General features: G+C 40.9%; 1 protein-coding gene across 1 annotated transcript in view; it reads right to left on the bottom strand.

Annotated features, from left to right (window-relative positions):
* TRPM1 (transient receptor potential cation channel subfamily M member 1) overlaps positions 1-20516 on the bottom strand; it is a 109136-nt gene extending 88620 nt beyond the window's left edge. Inside the window, exon 1 of the mRNA XM_086757687.1 lies at positions 20397-20516. Within this exon, the coding sequence (XP_086613813.1) occupies positions 20397-20469 (73 nt within the window). The 5' untranslated portion in view covers positions 20470-20516. The remainder of the gene's footprint in view (positions 1-20396) is intronic.
* Positions 20517-20812: the final 296 nt, after the last annotated feature.

Below are 20812 nucleotides of genomic sequence, written 5' to 3'. Positions count from 1 at the left end.
TTGGAAGCACACTGGGACACATAGCAATTTAAAGCACAAATAGCTTCCATCTAAGTGAGGAGGTGTGTTACACAGAAGTGGAAATGAAGAATACCTTAGGTCACAGAAAATGGTGTCAGGAGAGCATTTTTACAGGCAAATTTGTCCAGTACTGCCCATTTGACATTCATGTGCTTTCAAACAATATCACTAGTTACTATTAGAAGTTATTTCATATCTGATTAATACAGCCAAATGAGTTACCTGCTTTCTCATCCTGGTTTGACACTACCTGGAAAGGGAGAAATAGTAATACGAGAAAATGATGGCTGAGGACAGCACAAAATATGATGTGCACTCACCTGTTCCTGCCCAATATACAGTGTATTACACATAGATTGTACTGCCTAGAGCTTAGTAGCTATTTCTACAATGCTTTCCATCTTAAGACTCAAGTGACTCGAACATTAAATACCCTTGGGAAGCAATGAAGCATTCTCATCTCTAACAAATGAGGGAGCAGCTGAGGCACGGGGAAGCTAAATTACTTATTTCTATCTGTATGATGTAAAAAATAAGAAGGACCCCAGGTGTGACATATCATCCTTTTTTTTTGGTTGAGTTGTTGTTTTTCTCCCCCCACATAAATCACTGATGGCAATGTCAATTACCAAGGGAAAACCAGTCAGAGCTCCCAGCTTGACTGGACTGCACATTTCCTTATCCACGTACTGGTAGTAGGGGATATGTATGACATGTCAGGAAGACAGTACATAATGCCTTCTATGAAAAGGATAATAGACCCATACTCTGCACATCAATACAATTTTCTGCTTGGGCTCTCTTCCCCGCCACCCCCCCAGGTAAATACTATTCAGATAGCTAATAAAAGAAACCCAACTCATAATTTTACAGATAAGGAAGAGTATAATTGGTTACAGGTTCCAATACAGATAAGAAACTCACTAATTTTGATTGCTCAAGCTCACACAGTTCCTGACCTAATTCTGAAAAATGCTGAACAAGCAACAGCTCCTATAAAAGCAAAGGGGAGCTGCCACAATTCTTCAATCCAGATTCTTATTGCCTCAAACGACTTCTCAAAAACTGAAGCAGATCAAGGCCCTCACCCCGCATATAAAACTATCTAAATTAATCTCAGTGGGCAGTTGCGAGGGTCTAGATCACGGCTGATGGCTATTTTTGAAAATTCATGCCTCGATGGCATATTGCATGCCACCTGCCTGTGCACAGTAATTTACTTCACGTGCAAATTGCTGATATAATTAGAGAGCTAGTGACATCTTACTGCTGCTCTCCAAGAGGCAAAGCTGAAAATAGAACAGTGGATCCCTTCACTACTGCTCCATTTCCAGCCAAGCCGAAAGAGCTGGTGGCACATTTAGAATCAGCCTGGGAGGACTATGACAAATCACTTCCTTGTCTCATCCTGGGATTCTGCGAACGGCTAGGTCTTCCAAGCGAAGAAAAGGGAAGGAAAAACAATTTGTTGAAGTCTGTTTCTTTAAAACATGAAGAGGTAAAACAAAAAATGTGAATATGAAGAAAACAACAAAAGAAATATTGTATGCAGATTAAACTTCGTAACTGCTTTAGAGACACTAAAACAGAATAAGCAAAGCTCTTTAAAAATAAAGCATTGGTTCAGTTTGAATGCCAAATTTAGATGCTAAGTTACTACAGATATTTCAGGCCTTCACTTAGGATAAATCTCTGTTTTACCTGTGCAAAGCCTAAAACACTGGCTGCAATGTTTCGCTCTTGGTTTTGTTGCTTAGTATGGCAATTGTCGTAGTTCAGCCCCAACGGGGACCAGACTACGCAGTCTCTCTCTCACTCCCCCCACTCTCCGAGAGAATAGGAGGAGATTTGACAAACAAAAGAAAACCAGGAAAAAAAAAAAACAAACACGCGGGTTGAGATTGAACAAAAAGTAAATTTAACAGTAATGACAGAAGAAAACAAGACAGTGATGGTACACAAATACAGTGCAATAGCTCACAACAGATCTCCACATCCAGTCTCTTCCAACTAGCAGGGGGCCTCCCTTCAGCACCCTCCTCACTTATATACTGAGCATGATGTCAGATGGGATGGAATAGCCCTTTGGCTAATTTGGGTAAATTAACCCCAGCTGTTAGCTAATTAGTTAACTATCCCAGCCATAGGGGCTACCAGCTTCAGTTCTCCACCCAGCTCAGGTAAATATTAACTCTATCCTGGCCAGAACCAGGACAGCAATGTTTCACTGCTCTGGGCTTCTATGAAAGCAAACTAATTACTGTTTCAGCTCCCCTAATGAGCCAAAGATGGAATGCACTGTAAAGTTTTCAAATTGTTTTGTGGGCAAAAGGAGGGGAAAACAATAATTTAAAAGTATTTCTCCAGGTCTATTCATTGCTTCAACTTTCATATGAACAGCTACAGAACAGTACCAAGCCAGAGGAAAGAACCTCACTCTCCACAACGCTTGGTTCTACTGGCTTACGCACTTAGCTACCAAACTGGTATCAAGGTTCCAAATAATTTGCACAAGGAATACGGATATTTTGCCATGAACTGCTGTCTTCAAAATGTACCGTGTGACCTCAGACAGTTCAGATCAGGAAACTGGGCTAATAAATCCCTATCTTAGAAAGGCACTTGTGGTTTACACCAATTTTGTCTTTTTGTCCCTCTCCTTCTGCAAACTTTCTAAAGACAGTAGTATTTATTCATTGAAACACAGTCATTGTGAAATATTCCTGTTTTGATAAACCAATAGTTTTTGACTGAAACTTGTTTCACTCATCAGTTCTCCAATCAGCTACATAAATAAAGTATTTTCATGTTGAAATAAGAAATGGAGATAGGTCCTCATTTGAATAAATCTGTGTAAGCTACAGGGCAGATATTGGAAATTTGAGGTTTGGGAGTTTAATGCAAGTATTAGTAGAACTAAGCCAAGGCCCAGTTAGTTTCTCCTGAACCTGAGAATGCAGTGGCTCCAGTGGAACCGATTAACCACCTTCCATTAAAAAAACCCAGATTTATACAGCATTATTTGGTTATTACTGGGCAGAAGCCATAGAATGCAAAATCTGAGTTTCCATAAAAACAACCTTTTTATTAAAACTATTGAGTTTTAGTTTTGTGAGGAAAATAGGAATGTTTCCAAAAAAAGGTTTCAAAAATATGAAAGTTACTTCTGTGGAAAAAAGAAGTTGTACTTACGAATAGTGTTTCTCTACCCAATGGCATAACTAGTGGGTTAAAAACTCATCTAGGCGAACAACAAGTTGACAGTTCATGGGCTCTCATTCACCATAAGAAGCAAAGCAATTTGCTATTTATTTTATTTGTCTTCAAAGCCCAATTCAACACAATATTAAGTTGTTCGGAACAGATACTGATGGAAACAGATGAGAAACCTCACCAGATCTTGGACAGCACCCTAAAGTGCCAAATCATACAGCATAATGTGCCAAATCCATAATCTTGAATTACAATTGGAAAAGACTGAATTGCTCTAATAGGAGTAAAAACCTCCTCCCTCTCCTACGTGTAGAATTTAACTCTGGAATTTATGAATTCAGGCTGTGTATCTGCCCGGTTACTTTGAAAGACGCACTGTCAGCCTGTCATTCTTGGACCACGTGAATTTCTATTCCCCTTGCCTTTAGTGGTACACAAACAACTTAAAGAGATGCTTAGATGGGAATTACAACAACCTGAATTCAGTCCAGCAGTTCAGAGAACACAGGCCATGCAGAGCTGGAGATCCTCAGTAATTGGTATGGAACAACCTATGTGTGCCAGCAGCTCAGTCACATTGCCCTATGTTACTCCAGATACAAAGCTCAGTCTTTAAAAACATTCCAGGATTTCATGTCTACATTAAGGATAATGACAACACATTCATTACAATGATGTTCATTCAGTCTCAGCACACTTGTAAGCAACCTTCCTTTTAGACAGGAAAACAGAACTCTTCCAGCAAGAGTTTCCAGAACTCTTGTAGTAATACAATGAATTAGATGACGTAAGGGATTACACTGCACTTTATGTGATTATTTTACAGACCAGCTTTGCTGCAATCTTCTCCTTTTTTCTGCGCATCAGCAACCCCAAGCAACTCTGGGCTCAGACTTCTCTACTCAACAAAGCACCTCCTTGTAGTTAAATAAAATACTTAGCCTAAATAATAAAAAGTACTAACAGAGCATTCACCCTGGATGACCAGTTTGCTTGAATAACCAGGTCAAGATTTTTCTTAATTTTCCCTATGTTTTCATTATTTTCCAAGCACTCTGTTTATATTCAAACAATTAAAGGTAATAAATAAAATGCCTTTAAATATTTCCTATTAAATACAGTTTGAAATGTTTTTCTCCTATACTCAAAACACAGCTGAAATGGTCTGTACACTACCAGTGACTTTTGCTCTGTAACGAAAATGGAATGCTAGCCCTGTTATTACAATAACAAACTGGAGCGAGAGGGGAGCACCAAGAGTCTGTTGTGCTCAGCTGACCGGAAGGATGCTGAGGGCCTTTTTAGGGGTGAGCAGGGTGAGGCTAGATAGAAAATGCAAAAACCAGGTATTTCAGAAGTAGAATCACTGCCACTGGTGGTGGGCCCCCACAGAAAATTAGATTCATGCCGGCTGACTTTAATGTAAGCTGTATGAACAGAGACAGCAATCAGCTTCAGCCTCACAATCTTAAAAGCAAAGGGGGTTTGGACACAGATTTCAGTGAGGATACGACCTCATGACAGGAACAAGAGTCCTCCTTTTCACTCCGGTTTAGCAAAGGATTGTCACCATTTCACTATTTAGTACACCACCTTTTTCAGTGCAATACCGTGGTCTCAGATAAAGCTAGTTACATAAATCCAGAGCATTCCCAGATCTACCAGCAACTAAAACAAAGGCTGAAAGAGTGTCTCTTACTTAGCTAATAACAGAGAGCTTGAAAGGAAAGCGAAGAAAGAGAAAGCTGAAGAAGTAAATCATAAACAAAATGAGTCATTTAAATGTAAGTAAGCACTGAAGCCTTGAACGTACACCACTAGATAGTAGCCTACAAACTCCACTCAACTGAGCACTGAAAGAATAAGCCTGTAACTCTGGAAGGAAGTAGCTTGTTTCTGCTTCCCACCACAAGACCACAAACATCTTCAGCTGGTGACAAAAGCCCTCTCCCTGCTTGGGTAAACAGGGAAGGGCTGGGCAGCAGGTGAGCTGGAACTCTGCTCACATTCAACACCCTAAATAATGACACAGGGCTTCCTGCCGTGCTCCATCAGTCCAGAGACAGAGGAAGCAACGGCTTCTTGCTGGGAGGTAACTGAATTGCTACCAGTTCTCAAAGGGGGAAGGACAGACTTCCATTAGATGCTTTGTTAACGTATCAGTCCTCTTATCCGGAGCATTGAGTTTCACTGTGAAATTCCCAGTACACAGTTACTAGTGCCACATCCATTCAGTATCTTTCGTGGTAAATACTTCTTACCTCCATCACTTGGATCCACGGTTCTCACTCACAAGTGGCACTTTTCCCAGTATCACCAGCTCCATCTGCTGGATATCCTGCCACATATATATTTTCCGGGAGGGGAAGAATAGGATTTTCCAATACGGTTTTGTTTGTTCTCCCTTTAGAAATATAAGCACTAAAATGCCTAATATTTAATTCCTTTTACATTATATTGACATGTGGGAAAGGTAAAATATGCTAAAATGTCCATTTTTATTCGCAATTAATTGTTTAGGAGAGATTTAAAAATCTCTCTGTAAGAAAAGGAATTTCATTGGCTAGTGACATTGCCTAAACCATAACGTACCAGTACTGTACATAATCACGTTGGCTTCAATTGGGAAAACTGCTTTTCAAATGAGAAAAAAAATAAAATAAAATGCATACAATAAATTTGGACCAGTTAGTAATAATGGCAACTGTAACCTAGAGAAGACCTAGAAATGTGCACACGCAACACATTTTGATGCAAGAAGAACAAGTGTGCTGGTTTTGGCTGGGATAGAGTTAATTTTCTCCATACTAGCTAGTATGGGGCTCTGTTTTGAATTTGGGCTGAAAATGGTATTGATGATACAGGGATGTTCTCATGATTGCTGAGCAGTGCTTACACAGAGTCCAGGCCTTGTCTGCTTCTTACTCCACCCCACCAGCGAGTGGCTGGGCGTGCACAAGAAGTTGGGAGGGGACACAACCAGGACAGCTGACCCCAACTGACCAAAGGGACATTCCACACCGTATGACATTGTGCTCAGCACGTAAAGCTGGCGGAAGAAGAAGGAAGCGGGAGATGTTCAGAGTGATGGCATTTGTCTTCCCAAATAACTGTTGCGTGTGACGGAGCCCTGTTTTCCTGGAGATGGCCAAACATCTGCCTGCCAATGGGAAGTAGCAAATTAATTCCTTGATTTGCTTTGTGTGGGTGGTTTTACCTATTAAACTGTTTTTATGTCAAGTCCTGAGTTTTCTCAGTTTTACCCCTCAGATTCTCTCCCGCACTCCAGCAGGGGGGAGTGAGTGAGCAGCCGTGTGGTGCTTGGTTGCCAGCTAGGGTTAAACGACAACAAGAAGACAATATGAAGTATGAGTTAGCTGCAAGATAAAAGTGAACATAAGGTGCAGAACAGGTTTAGAAGTAAAGTAAAGAACTGAGAATCAGATAATCTCTTCCTGACTATGGGCCTGGCCCTGATTTTCTATGGGACCATGCGCAAGTCACATATTTTATACCTCGGTCTCTATCTTTCTAACAAAAGAACCAATAATATAAACCTATACAAAGACTCTTAATTCCCTGGTATTTTTAGAATCATTTGTAGTCCCTTGGACAGATGCAAGTATAATTGTTATCTGCAAAGTGCTCTAGCAACACCCTGACATTTTTATAAGAACATTCTAAATTTTATTGACGAGCCCACAGTTCTTCACAGTAATGAGTTAAAAAACTTTGCAAGATGTTCAAAGTACCTTGCCAACATTAATGAAACTTACTGGAAGAGAAAGAAGGAGAAACCTCAGCTGTACTTTCAAGGGTGTTCATTTAAAAGGGCTGGCTACACAAACCATACACATCGTTTCAGAGTTCACACATCACCAGAAGTAAGAAAAACAAAGGAAGAGAAATACAAATACAATAGCATTGATCCCCCTTCTCTGCATTATAACTCTAGCACTTAAAGGTCTCTATTTCCTATAAATTTATCTACCACAGATGATGCAGTCAGGAAACACGGCTCTCTAATCTATCACACATCAGCGAGCAATGAATCAGCATCTCCTAGATGGTCTTGTCTGGCAAAGCTTCACACCTTAAGTGTACTCCTGGTCCCTATTTATTCTCATTGCTTAACTCACCGAGTCCTGTGACACTGCTGTGAGTTTTAGCATCATGCTGGATGTGTCCCAATTGTAGCATTTTACCTTCTGCTAAGGAGGTAATAAAAATTGTTAAGAAAAGAAATGTACATCAAAGTAGTGAAACCTAATTAAATTGAGGGAGATGTTAAGACGCCAATACGGAGAAAAATTCATTGGTCTCATCTGCCTACCAAGTACTAGAAAAAAAAACGCAACTGTGCTTTTTGCTGACAATCTATGTAGAAGAAAATGTTAGGCAAACCCCTAACATTTTTACTGATCTCCTGGGGACTGCCAAGAGGAGTTGCTGTAACGCTCATGCTAGAGAAAGACACCACTATGCACTCTCACTCACAATCAGGAGCACCTCCTCCCTTTTATCTGTGGATTAAGACATTAGCTCCAGTTCACGCTCAGTAGTGAGATGTGCCAAGTTAATCATTAGAAACAAAAAGCTTCTGGGCAGGTACAGATCACTGCTCTACCAGCAACATCAAGACCTAATAGCCACGAGCCTGCTATCCTCTCCTACAGTGAGAGGCAAATGAAACAGCTGTGACAGACCCATTATCCGGGTCTCTGTCCAGAAGCAATTATACAGAGAATTCCCACCTTGTCCAGAAGCAATTACACAGAGAATTCCCACCTTTACCAGCTCCTTCAGTTACAGGTTCTCCATTTCTGCTAGGAATATTTATCACAGCAATATATTCCAGACGACCAACTCATATCGCATTGATCTCCACAGATTTGACAGATTATGGTGGATTTTCTTTGCTACTTCCTAAATTTCAACAAGTGACATTGGTAAGGGGATACATAATGCGGCAAGGACTTCTCTGTTTTCACCTTTCATAGCCAATCTCCTAACATTTTTGTAGTTGGGATGACATGAGCTAGCCCTTTCTCTCAGAAAGTCTCAGAAACACCAATAAAGACAAAACTGCTCCAAAATACACATGCTAGAGTCAAATGAGCAAAGTGAGACAATCAAAAACTACAATCCCACTTGACCTTGCAGTAATAGGATCCCATCAAGATTAGTCTATGTCACAGATTAAGCCCACTGAAGTAAACTAATCTTTCTGCAGTCAGCTAAGACTGTATGTTTACTCACTAAGCTGGGAAAAACTCAGGAGTGTAAACTGCGTATCTGCTGGAATAGACCATCCAGACTGCAGCTACATGAGTGTTTCGCACACTTACTGCTGCACCACTGACCTTAAGGTGACTTCAGAAAGGAAATACTCTTTAAATAGTTTTTAAACTATATTGTGTGATTGATGGAAAAAAGCATATTCAAGTCAGCAGAGCAGTGTTATACCAAAAGGCTCTTATAGACTCTACTAATTCACATTTGGGCAGTCAACTTTTTGTCAGAGCAAAGCAGTGCAGACAGCTTCCAGAAGCGAGAAATTCTGCACATCCGCACAAAGATGCCCTGCAGGCAGCGGGGCAGCTTCGGCTGGTAGGGAACGATTCCATTCAGAAAGCAAGCAACAGGAAGCTCTGAGCTGGGGCAACTCTGAGAAGGAACAGCACCTACTGTGCCTCTCTGCCCGTGAATACTACAGCTGGTGATATTGCTCAGCTGCAATGTACCAGCCCACTTCTGTCCTGCCATCAGCCCCTTCGCACAGCGATCACCAGTGTCACACTACAAAACGAGCGTTTGCTCCCTGCTGAGTACCATCAAACTACCACTTGCCCAATCAGTAAGAGTAATGGCATTTGTGCATCTGCGGAATAAGGGACACCTGACAGCACTGTCTTCCTCAGAGGCAGTTCCTCCCTAGAGTGTACATCACACTTCTGTACCAGTCTGCACATCTTCAGGAGCTGCATTCTGCCATCTCAGTCCAGGCTGCTCACAACCCTTCCGTACGCTTCCTGCTCTCTTTCACCTCTATTAATTAAAATGTGTTTCAGGATCTCTGTTTTGCATTTTCATCAAAATACCAACATCTGGCTGAAAGACAGGGACTGGGGGTATCGGCACAGAAATAAAACATGTTTTGGCAGTGGCACCTCACAGGCCTTTGGTTCTCTGCTTGTGGAAACAATCACAGCCGAACGTCTCCAGATAACACGGCTAACAGTTGTGGCTGTGAAAACACAATAACCAAGACACTGAGCAGACACCAAAGATGCTGTTTTAGTGAAGGTACAGTGTAAAGGGCACCAAAAACGAGGCTGCACCACTGCAGAAGCAGCAGAACAGCAAGGTCCCTGCATAGGACAGTAACTGTCTGTGTCACCACCATACTACTGCTGCCTGCTTAACTTAGCAAGCTGGTCTACTTTGATAATCTTTTTTTAAAGAGCTCCGCAGGCTCAACAGAGATAAAAGAGAAAAATTTAAAATGAACATATCCACTTAGCATTTATAAATACACATACACATATATCCAGTCAATACATTCCTGCTTACTGGTCTGCCCAAAGAAGCTCTCCCCACATCTTCAAGAAATTTCATCTTCATGTCGTACAGGATAGCTGAAGTGCAATGAAATGAAGTCTTCAATAAATATTTTACGAGTGGATAGTGTCTTGGGAACAAATTCATAAATGATGAATGAATTCCAAGACCAAGATGAAGAAAAATTCTCAACTACCAGAAGAAATTTTAGTTCACCAAGAAGTCGTGGGTTTTGTGCTGTGCAACGGAACATGCTGCTGCTTTTTTTTTTCCTTAGCAATTACTACAGCTTTCTGGGCTCAGTCCTACATACCTTACAGGTGCTGAACTCTCCACATATAATTTACCAGAGTTCAGAAACAAAAGCAGTGCATATTTTAGGACTTGCGGGAGAGTTAGGCACAGACTGGCTTGATGCCAGCCCTCAGCAGTAGGCTGAATTCCACCTTTAATGAAGTTGGTATGAACTAGGCTTTTCGAGGATCTGCAGGATTGGGCCAACCCTTAAAACAGAAAACTGTTGTTGTATTGTTTCACTGCAGCCAAGTAATTCTCAGCACAGACACATTTTAATCAGAATTTTGACATTTGCTTTAGTAGGGAGTAAGCAGACACAACAGGAATCAACCAAAAGGACAAAATAATGCCATTATCACATGGTTGTCTGCCTGTGATGTACGTCTGGTCAAATGATACCATTTAGCTCTTTGCAGGCGCAGGCATTAACCACCTCTTTGTTCTGTGTTTGTACAGCATCTAGCTCAACAGGGCCCATGCCTTAGCTTCCTGGGATCAAACCAAACATAACTACATCAGCACCACCATGTGCTTAAGGTTTTTGTTTTTAATCAAATCCATTGGGAAAGTAAATGCACATTACGTTCTCAGTACCCACTACTCCCACAAGGGTATTTTTCTGCTAAAAACATTAGTATTAAAAGGAGTAAACACATTCAAAGCAGTAACACTTTTGCATCCATTAACAGGATTATTATTCCCTAATAAAACTCAGGAAACTGAACACCAAAGGCCTATTTTATCAGGACACACCTAGTTGTAACTTTGAATGAAAAAAAAATCCCAAATTGAACACGGAAGAAACATGGTGATATGGCAACTTGAACCATCACTATTTTTAAGATGAAAACTTGGCCTTAGCTTGATGCAAAAGGTTTTAAATTAGTCGTGATGGAAGTTTGACAACTGGCTTGAAATGGGAATAAGACTGAAAGCGACCATTTGTAGCTTTGAACACGTACATACACAATTACTTTTGATTACTGTATTCCTGAAAGAGTCCATTTGCAGATGCTTATCCTGAGGATGCATGACTCTTGCTTCCTTAGCTTAACTCACATTTCACTCGAGATGCCCTCACGAGAGATTCGTGGAAGAACCATGTTTGCCCACAACCTACTTTTGAACTTTTAATTTCCAAACTTATGCCATCTGAGGAAAGGGTGAAGGCACATGTTGGTATCATTCAGACTGGTACTACTAGCACAAAACTGTGCCTCAAGCAAGATTTCTGCAGCAAAATTAACAGGAAGCTTCAAGTAGAAAGGCACTTTGAAGAATTTCCCATTGACACCGCTGAAACTGGTAGCTAAGGCTGCAAAGACAACATCTGAGCTGTGTGTTTATACTTAGGACACATAGAGTTGTACAAATACCCAGCAAAAGAGTGAGTCCTCACAAACTAAAACAGATACTACCATGATAGACCGAGGTTTTATCGCTGCCATCGAGATTTCTTTGCTTTGGCTGTAAATAGGGAGCTGCTACATCCATACTCGTTAGTGCTTCCTGGCTGCTGTGCACTGATTCAGTCCTGCAAAACCTCCGAGCTCTCATCTCAGCAACAATGAGGTGTAGGCAGTTTCTCATCTGAGCCACTCAAGGCCCAGCTGGTGACTAAGCCCGCTGCCAAGCTCCATTTCAGCAGCCACATAATCAGTACGGATACAAGGAGAGCTACTGTATTGATCTAATTTGAGTTTCTGTTCTCTGTTCATCTCAAAGTAAGTGTGACTGTATTAAATTCCAGTGCGGCTGGTGAAGTGAGATGAACTACACATGTTCAGAAATCTATCCCTTTGCTTCAGGTCAAGAAGGACTGAAGAGATAATCATTGCAGTGAAACAAAAATAACACCAATTAGTTAAAATTAGTTAATTTCAAATCCTTGCCTTGCCATTCTTCATTCACATCTAGTTCTTCTACTGTTCTATGAATCACCAATGTTTTCACCTACAAGTGTGAGTACTAAAGAAACCTGAACTTTGATAAGGCATTTAACAAGTACATATCAAAAGAAATGTTTGTAGCTCTGTACTTTTTCCTCAAGCGTATTTCAGATGTCTAAAAATTTACTTTCATGTTATTGTATTAAAAGCACAGCTCAGATTTAAACTACTTAGGATGAATTCAAGTTCAAGTGTCAGAAGACATACCGGAAGAGATAAATACCACCTGGGAGAAAAACCCAGGCAGCTCTCATCTCACTAAAGGTAGAATGAGCCTTTTTAGCATCCTGCTTTGCAACAGGATCCAAGCAAGTGGGCACTGAAACAACGGTAGAAAAGAAAACTGCATTTCTTTTCCCAGTTACACCCAATCTGGTCATTTTACCTTACTGTTTTCGTTAAAATACAGAAATGAGAAGCACCTACCTCGTCACACTTGAAGGAAGCACCATATCCTTGGGATGTATGTTATTTAGCTACAGAAAGACAATGTTTTGTTTAAAATCAAAGTATTCCCCATAGCCCTTGGCATACAGAGGTTCTTTTAGCTTTGCTAGAGGATGTGCAAATGTCTACTTAGGGTATTAGAAAAGACTAATTCCTAATTCCCTCGACTAAGCCTGCTTGCTGCTATGGACTACTACGGGCTTTATTCCTATTAGAGACTTACTGGTTGCCCAAGGTGACGGTGCTGTGTCACAGGTAATTGTGAAAGTGATACGGTAAAGGGTTTCTAAAAATTCACCTTTGAGTAAAAAGATCAAATTATTAAGTCTGTGGCCCTTTAAGCCTAAAAAGCAAGCAGGTAGATTTGTTTTACTTCTCCAGTATTACCTGACATGTAATGAAGTCACATACCCTTTCCACTCACAACCCAAACTCTCACTCAAAGAACCAACGACAGCAGATTGGCGCAGGCTGCTACTACTCCCCAGATGGCAGCAATTATAAGAAGAGAAGGTGGTCAAGCCATGTCAGAAAAATGAGTGGTTGTGTTCATTTTCCAGTTCTGGCTGTAGGCCAATTAATCTTTTCTAATCATGTAACTGAGAACCAGGCTGATTATCAAACAATAGGACAAACCCGAGGAGGGGGTAACACCTGTAACTGCCATCTGCAGCAGGAACAAGAACAATGATATTGATTGGAGACATTTTGTTTGATGTTCCTTGCCAGTTTGAAAAGAAACAAATACCTAGCAACCTAGCTGTAATCACAATTAAACTCTCACGAAACAGCTGAAAATGTCATTATTCAGGAAGGCACACGTGAGCACTGACATGGAATTTAATGAGATGTGTGCGTCATAAGTTATTTGTATTTCTGTAAGGGAAATTTCATATTTTAAGTAACTTTTTAGCAAAAATATAAATGAGGCATTTTTGGTTTAGTATGACTTCTACCATCCTGGAGCACATTGTTTAAACAAACTACATTGTGGCATTTAGCTTCAGGTAATGTTGACTAGCCTGTGCTCACCTGAACTCCTGCATTTCATTACAGGACGCGCAGCTGGCTGCCCATCTGCCTGTTCTCCTCGGTAACCAGTGCTAAGTACCTCACACGGTACAGTATCTCTGAATCGACAGGATGCCTTCCGAGAGCCACAGGAACACAGTATGACATGAATTACCCATGAAACTAGCCCTGGAGAGCAAAGCACGTGAAGCTTTCCACTTCATGGCTAACTTCACTGTTTTAACTTTCAGCTCCTACAAAATGATTTATCAAACTGTCCATTTACAGGGCTTTACATTCCTGCGTAAGTTCAAATCCTAACAGGCTATTTGGGGATCATAATGCTTCCAGCTAGTCCAAGCCTTAACAGTTCCCTGGTGTTTTCCTCTCACCCTTTCATAATACACTGATCAGTTTCTATTTCCATTCTCTAGTATACAGTCCACACAGATTGTCTTTGATATTTACTGAGACTTTGGTCCCTGCCTGATGCTTTTGGTTAATATCTCACTATAAGTGCAAAATAATAATTGAAATATTACAACTGGACATAATTGCATCACAGACTGGAGACACAGAATTCCATTTAGAAAACAAACATGAACTAGCAATCTCATTTTCATCAACTTCAAAAATTTCTCCTTACCTTCAGTAAGTCTGGTGTATCAACCTCTTCCAGAAAAAATAAAAGATTATGACAGCCTATAGAGCAAAACTTGTAACTTGAAATTAACCACCTTCAGTCAGTCTGTAGCATTCAACTACCTACGTTAGAAAGTTAAAACTAGCAGATTGTGCAGCAATCATATGTACTGATGTTAATCTTTAGACACCCTCCTGATATTTGAATGTTTCACAGTTCCATTAGAGAATACAATGTGTGCCATGGAGAAACGTGGAATCACGAAGATATTATTTAATGTTTTCTTCCAGCTATTCCACACAGGAATCTGTGCAATCATGACAAAAGAGACAGAAAGGAAAGAAAATCTGTTCTCATCTCAGCCATTCTTTCCACAGCTTCTCACTTCCTCCTTTCTAGTTTTAGAACACCAAAGAGCTCTCAGATACGGAGACATCTTGTGTCATAACAGCAGCTACGGCTTTTTTTCAGGGGAAAGTACCACCATACCTACGAGCCACAGTCGCTTGTTTTGCTTCTTTTCCCCTAAAGGACGTCTCATGAGAATTCAGGTAACAACAAGACCTTTCTTAAACACATTGAGCACCTGCACCAGCAAAAAAAAAAAAATCACATTTTTAACTGTAGGTATGCAATTACTTAGACAAAGCAATCTCTGCAGGACAGAATGCCAGATAACAAGCTGCCTTGCAAGTAAACTTTTTCTTTTGCTCTTTTTTTTTTTGTGAGAAAACAGATTAATTTAATGGCCAGATGAGTTTCCACAGAGGTGACCAGACAGTTGTAGGAAAAGTTCTGAAAGTCTATCAGGTGTTACTCTGTCAGTAGCCTTTGAGTTCTTGTCTGAAATGCACAGGATAGCACGCTTCCAGTAACTGAAACTACTCCGTGGTCTGCCACTTTTGAAACAACGCTTTAGCTTCCGTAACAGGGAAATAATTTAGAATTAATCTACTTTGTAATTATCACCCTCAAATAAACTACCTTCAGAGCCTCATTTTCTGCACAGCGTTACACAGACTCTATGCTGTTCTAAATGTAACTGGTTTCAGTTGTTCTATGTGTCCTAAAGCAACTAGAAAAGTCATAATTAATGCAACCACAAACAAACCTTTAATTATTCTTTACATTTTATATGTTCTGGAGATGGACGTTCCCATCTGGTTTCTCACAGTCTCGATGACACACACCCAGTCCTTCTGTTTTAGGCATGCTTCTCTTTTTTTACCGCTTTCCTGCGTGTCCAGCCAAGCTGCCCTACATCACTCACACCATCAGGCCCCAGCAGATGGAGCCAGCAGGCCACTTGTTGGGCTGACATACACGGGAAAGCTGAACAGCCACCTAGACCAGACCGCTATTAACCATACCAGCCGACAGGAACTTCTCTTGTGCAAATCAAATATCCCTCTGTGACTTGCTCTTCCTGAAAATGATGGGAAGTTTCTTCTCTACTCTCCTACTTTACATCATTTATCTCATATCAGTAGTTTGCTTATCCCTTCTTCACAGAAGCATGGAGGATAAAGGCAGACATGGAGAAGGCAAGGCGGCTCTGTACTTCAGGTTTTGTTTTTTTTTTCATGGTCAAAGTCACAGTTTACCAGGGACATGAGTTCCCTACTTAAGCGATTACCAGTCCTAGGTATCACTAAACTGCAGAAACACGGGTCTGCCTTCACCTAAAACAAAGGTGAAGTGACACATTTCATTCAGACCAATCTGACAGCAACCCAAAAAGATACAGGTAAGAACACATCTTGCTGGCACCTCAGAACAAGACTCAAGGAGGACATGAAGATTACGGGAGAGAGGATTAATAAACTGAATTTTCAGAGGATCCTGATCTTCCTATTGCAGAATGAGACAAAGCTTCCAACACTGAAGAAGGAGTATTTTCTCAGAAAGTTCTTGTTCCTTGGCTGCACCCTCAGCCACCGTAACCATTTGCTTAGGCTGCTGGCTAACAGCACAGTATGTCCAAAGGCAATGGTAATATCTAATCGGCTCTTCTACAGAGCCTTTATTAAAGACTACAAACTGAAAAAAAATCCTGCTGGAACACTGCCCTTTAAAGTGAGTCTCTGAAAACGGGAGCTATCAGCATTCAGAAGTATTATTTCTCTCTAACTAAAGTAACATTGAGAGTGTGTAACAGGTTCAAACAGGTAACGTGATCCAAGAAGATGTATTTCCACGATCCAAAAAGATGTATTTCCATCTCCCCATACAGAAATGATTATAGCCCTGCTGTTCTTGTTCACATTACTCCTCTCTTTGATCTACTGGGCCATACACCTAGACAGTAACCACTGAAGTGCAGTTATAGCAACAAAGGCTGAAGGTCCAGGGCAAGAGTACATGGCCAACAGACTGTGTGTTACTTGCCTCGATAACTCTCACGGCTACACAGAGTTAAAGGCAGATTCTGACACCTAAGTTTATTTTTCATAGAAGCAGACAGTCGAAGAGACTTCTGGAGATATTTTTTTCAAATTAACTTTCTGATAATTTAATGTTTGAGAATTTTATTTTTAATATAGTCAAAATTTTATCAGGTGGTAAAGGAAGTGCTGCACTATCTGAAATGAGAGTAATGTAGTTGTGATCAGTTGAGAGAAGTTGTGGCTATGATCTATTTGAACTGTGCGCTGGTAGCCTGTCAGTAACATAAGAGTAATTGATGTAGCAAAATCTAGACAATAATAAACTAAGAAAGCAAATAAATATTATTAAGAACAAGCTACTGTTACAACAAAATTACATTTTATAGGACCAAAACAAGAATTCTGGCCCCTCTAAGGGGCTCTGAGATAAAGAACACTACTGAAGCCAGAATAATACCATTAGCAGTATCTTATTAGAAAATTAGACTTACAGCTGGTAAGGAGAGGCTCTTAAAACTATTATTACATTAACTTCTGGAAAATACAAAAGGAGATTTATAGCTATCATAAAAGATGACTGCTCCACTGCTATTGTAAGTAGTACCAAATCTAGGCATTAAATAACTGAGGCTCTACTTTTAACTGCTCAAATTTAAAACAAAACAAAAACAAACAACAAAGAGAGAGAGAGAGATGAATGTTCATGTTTGGTTTTAGTGAGTGTTCAAAGATTCAGAGAATGCCCAGCTACTGCTCAAGACACTAGACAAAATGGTAATTAAACAGGTTAAGGTCCCCAGGCCTTCAGACTTCCCCAGAGCATTTGCCAGTTCTCATGAAGGCAATTCAGAACGTTCCAGTTCCCACTCCAGCCCAACAGTCTGCCCCTAGCTGCTCTTTCTCTTACCAGAAGGGAACCAGGTGCTTCACTGCATTTGGATGCAGACTGAGAAGTAACTGGGTGATTCCCAAGCCAAAGACATTTCTGTGAGCAAACCTTACAGACACAACCACACGATCTTATTTCTGAAACCCAGGTCTACCTTTCAGGCAGCTAGCCCAAATACCAGCTCTGCTGAGCAGGGCTTTTATTCTTAAGCTTGCATAGGGGAGAAGAACTTTTAAAGTCACGGTCTTCCTCATTTGCAAGGGCAGTTTGGCTTCTATCCACTGTAAACAGACCCTTCTGCAGTCTCCACAGGTTCTCGGTGTTCCAAGCAGACAGTAGTCGGAGCACACAGTGTTCCCAACACCTCCACTGTGGCCCACGTTACACTGCAGTCTGGCAGATACACTGGCACAGAGCCATCATCTTTTCTAAAAGGATCCAAGGAACAATCAGACAAAAGAAAACATATGCTTTCCTTCTGGAAAGGGTCTTCCTAAAGAACAGCTCCACTTGCCTACCCTTTTATGCTGCCAACATGGTACAGAGGGACCACGTTACAAAGGAAAGCTGATCTCACAGGCATTTTCAACTATGTGACATCTTTGCTGGAACTGGGGTCGGGTGAGGATTTTAAGATATCTTGAAGGGGTTTGCGTGGCTGTGGCATTTTTCATAAGCTCAGAGTCATTTCGCGACACCAAATTTGAATAATGCAGTGTGGCCCCTACTGCAGTGAGGCAGCTAGGCCATCTGAAATGGCTGCAGAAGAAACAGGAACACAGTCAACACATTGCTTGCTCCTTTTCCTCCCCAGAAGATCCCTTCCAGCCAGCCGGTGTGGCACTGCTGCAGGGCAGCTTTCTCTCCCATCCTGACCACAGTTCAGTGATACAGGTAAGTCCTATATGGGATGTACAATGTACGATGCAATGCTTGTCCTCATTCCCTCCAGTAGACAGCTCATGACTGAACTCAAATAGTAGTATCATAAAGCAGAGAGGAAAAAATAGCTCTGCCTCCTACACATTAATTCACTTTCAAATCTTTGCATCACATCTGTTTTTATCTCTCCAGAGGTCTTAATCTATGTTAGGAACTAATTAAAGTCATGAAGAAAGATTCTCACTCATACCTTAGCACTCTTACCCAGGGTAAAGAGTCCTGAGAAGCCTGAAGTCAGTAGAGCACAACAGGCTGGCAGCTTCTGAGGACCCCAGTAACAGTTCAGGTGTAAGAGGTCTGCCAGAGACAGGACCACGGGGCACAATGTTGCTGACCTATGTCAGACATGAGATACTGTCTACACACTGTAAATCTTCCTAGCTGCTGAAGCTGCCTAGAATCATAAAAGTGGAAAAGTCTAAGTTGTCTGCCCCCTTCCTAGGTTGCAGGTCTTGTGCTCTGCTTCTTATGGCTATGTCACAGTATCAGCCAAAACGGATGTGCTAAAAAATACAACTAGCCATTGAAAGGCAAGCTGATTCTTAAAAACAAGAGAAAGAAAGAAAATACGGGCAGTTGGATTCCCAAGCTGATACATTTGTTCAACAGTGCTAAACAGAAGCTATTGCAATAAAAAGTTCTACCGCGACTATTACTGGAAATACTAAAATTAGAACAAGAGGGAAAAAAGCATCCTCATGTGAAGTGGTTAGTCTCATTGTTTTATGATTTCAGCTACACAACTAGCTAACTGATGATTTTAGCCATCCGCTGTGGCTTAAATGGGATATTATCAATGCTGGCAGGCCCACTTACAGAGAGGAAACAGACTTCTGCAGTATGTAGCTTGTAATCCAGAAATGAACAGATGACTTCTGTGCAAAGTCTGGTTCTCCTGACCTCACACTGATGTCAGCTCCAAAAACAACATTTCCTTCATTCAAATTCCTTAACCACTAGCCTACTTTCCATATTTGTATTCAGAACTAAAAAAAAAACTGGAATAAACACAGAATTACTGTACAGCAGGTGTCGTGCAGACCAAGATCTTTGTTCCTACTGGGATAGGTGGGGTTTTGTACTTTAATTGTGCTGTTAAGAAGCGAACATGAGTCACTGCCTCTCCTCTCTTGTGCCTTTCTAACAGCCTTGTACTATACCAACAGGCTTGTGTGTGAGGGGACCATGGGTGTAGTAAAAAGAAACTTGAAGACTCTCCACAGAGATAGCAATGAGGCTGGTGATGTTTCTAATCTTGGTTTAGAAAGACAATACATAAGAAGTTGCATTGCTAATAACAACAATAAGAAAGAAAACAGATAATACTAACGAATCCCAGAGAATCCAAATTAAGACCTAAACAAACGTATCCCAGCTAATCTCTTCTGAGTGTTGGCACTCCAACAGTTATTTGATAGCCAAAGCAGAATAAATAATAAGTCAAAATTATTTTTTTACATTAATCTCTTGGGAGGGGGAAGCAGGAAGGGAATGTAAGTTGTTTTGCTGGAATGTTTTCAGATGAGAATTAAAATTCCAGTCTTTACTGAAGCCTCAGCTGGAATGTGCAAAACACCGGGTACATTCCCCTCGTGCACATACACACTTTCTCATATTTTTCCACAGCATGCTGTTTCAAGGCTCACAGCTGCATTCTTACTTGTTTCTCAGTAATCTTGGCACATAAACACAGTGACACTCCAAGCTGCACTCCTCAGCCCTGGTGCCTTGGCTGAAACAGAAGCTGCTTCACCCAGGAGTGAGATACATCTGAAGGTCCATGCTGGGACTGGGAGGGAACTGCTGTACAGGATCATCCTGAGGTTTAGTCTGCTGCCTCCACCCAGCGCTTCTCAAACACGCTACTAAAGATGGCTTAGCAAATCTTCAGTGGTCAGCAGTGGGACAGTGTGAGGCCCAACAGAGCTCCAATTTCACTTTGAAATGGTTAGAACTTGGCTTATGGTCTAAACCACCACTGTTAATGTTCATCATCTGTCACACTGTTGGTTGCAGTTGTTACCCAAAGCACTCACCTTTCACAAACAACAGAACATACTTTTCAGGGATTGGAGAGGAGGAAAGGGGACATGTGATTTTTCTTCCCATGGTGGTTTCCCAGAAAATGTAGTCTGAACATCACAGACAAGGAAGGCCTGTAGAGGAGACAAACACATCCCTTCACAACAAGACTGTTCCACAATTCATAACAGAATGATATAAATGTTTTTCCTAATACCAAATAAACAAACTATACAGGCCACTTGTTGTAGTCAGTTATTCAATAAATCACATAACATTGTGTGATAATGGAAGTCAGATGCCAATTACTGATTTTTTTTTTTACAGGAACTTCAAGGGCAAACTTCCAAGACAAGTATAAATGGAGAGCTGGAGCTGGATTTGTTCAAGCTTTTTTCAATAGACGCCCTATGATGCAGACAATACTTCA

Source organism: Chlamydotis macqueenii, chromosome 12, assembly GCF_036417535.1.
Source record: "Chlamydotis macqueenii isolate bChlMac1 chromosome 12, bChlMac1.mat, whole genome shotgun sequence".
NCBI lineage: Eukaryota > Metazoa > Chordata > Aves > Otidiformes > Otididae > Chlamydotis > Chlamydotis macqueenii.
The sequence above is the reverse complement of the archived record's forward strand: the minus strand, read 5'-3'. Positions and strand labels throughout refer to the sequence as shown.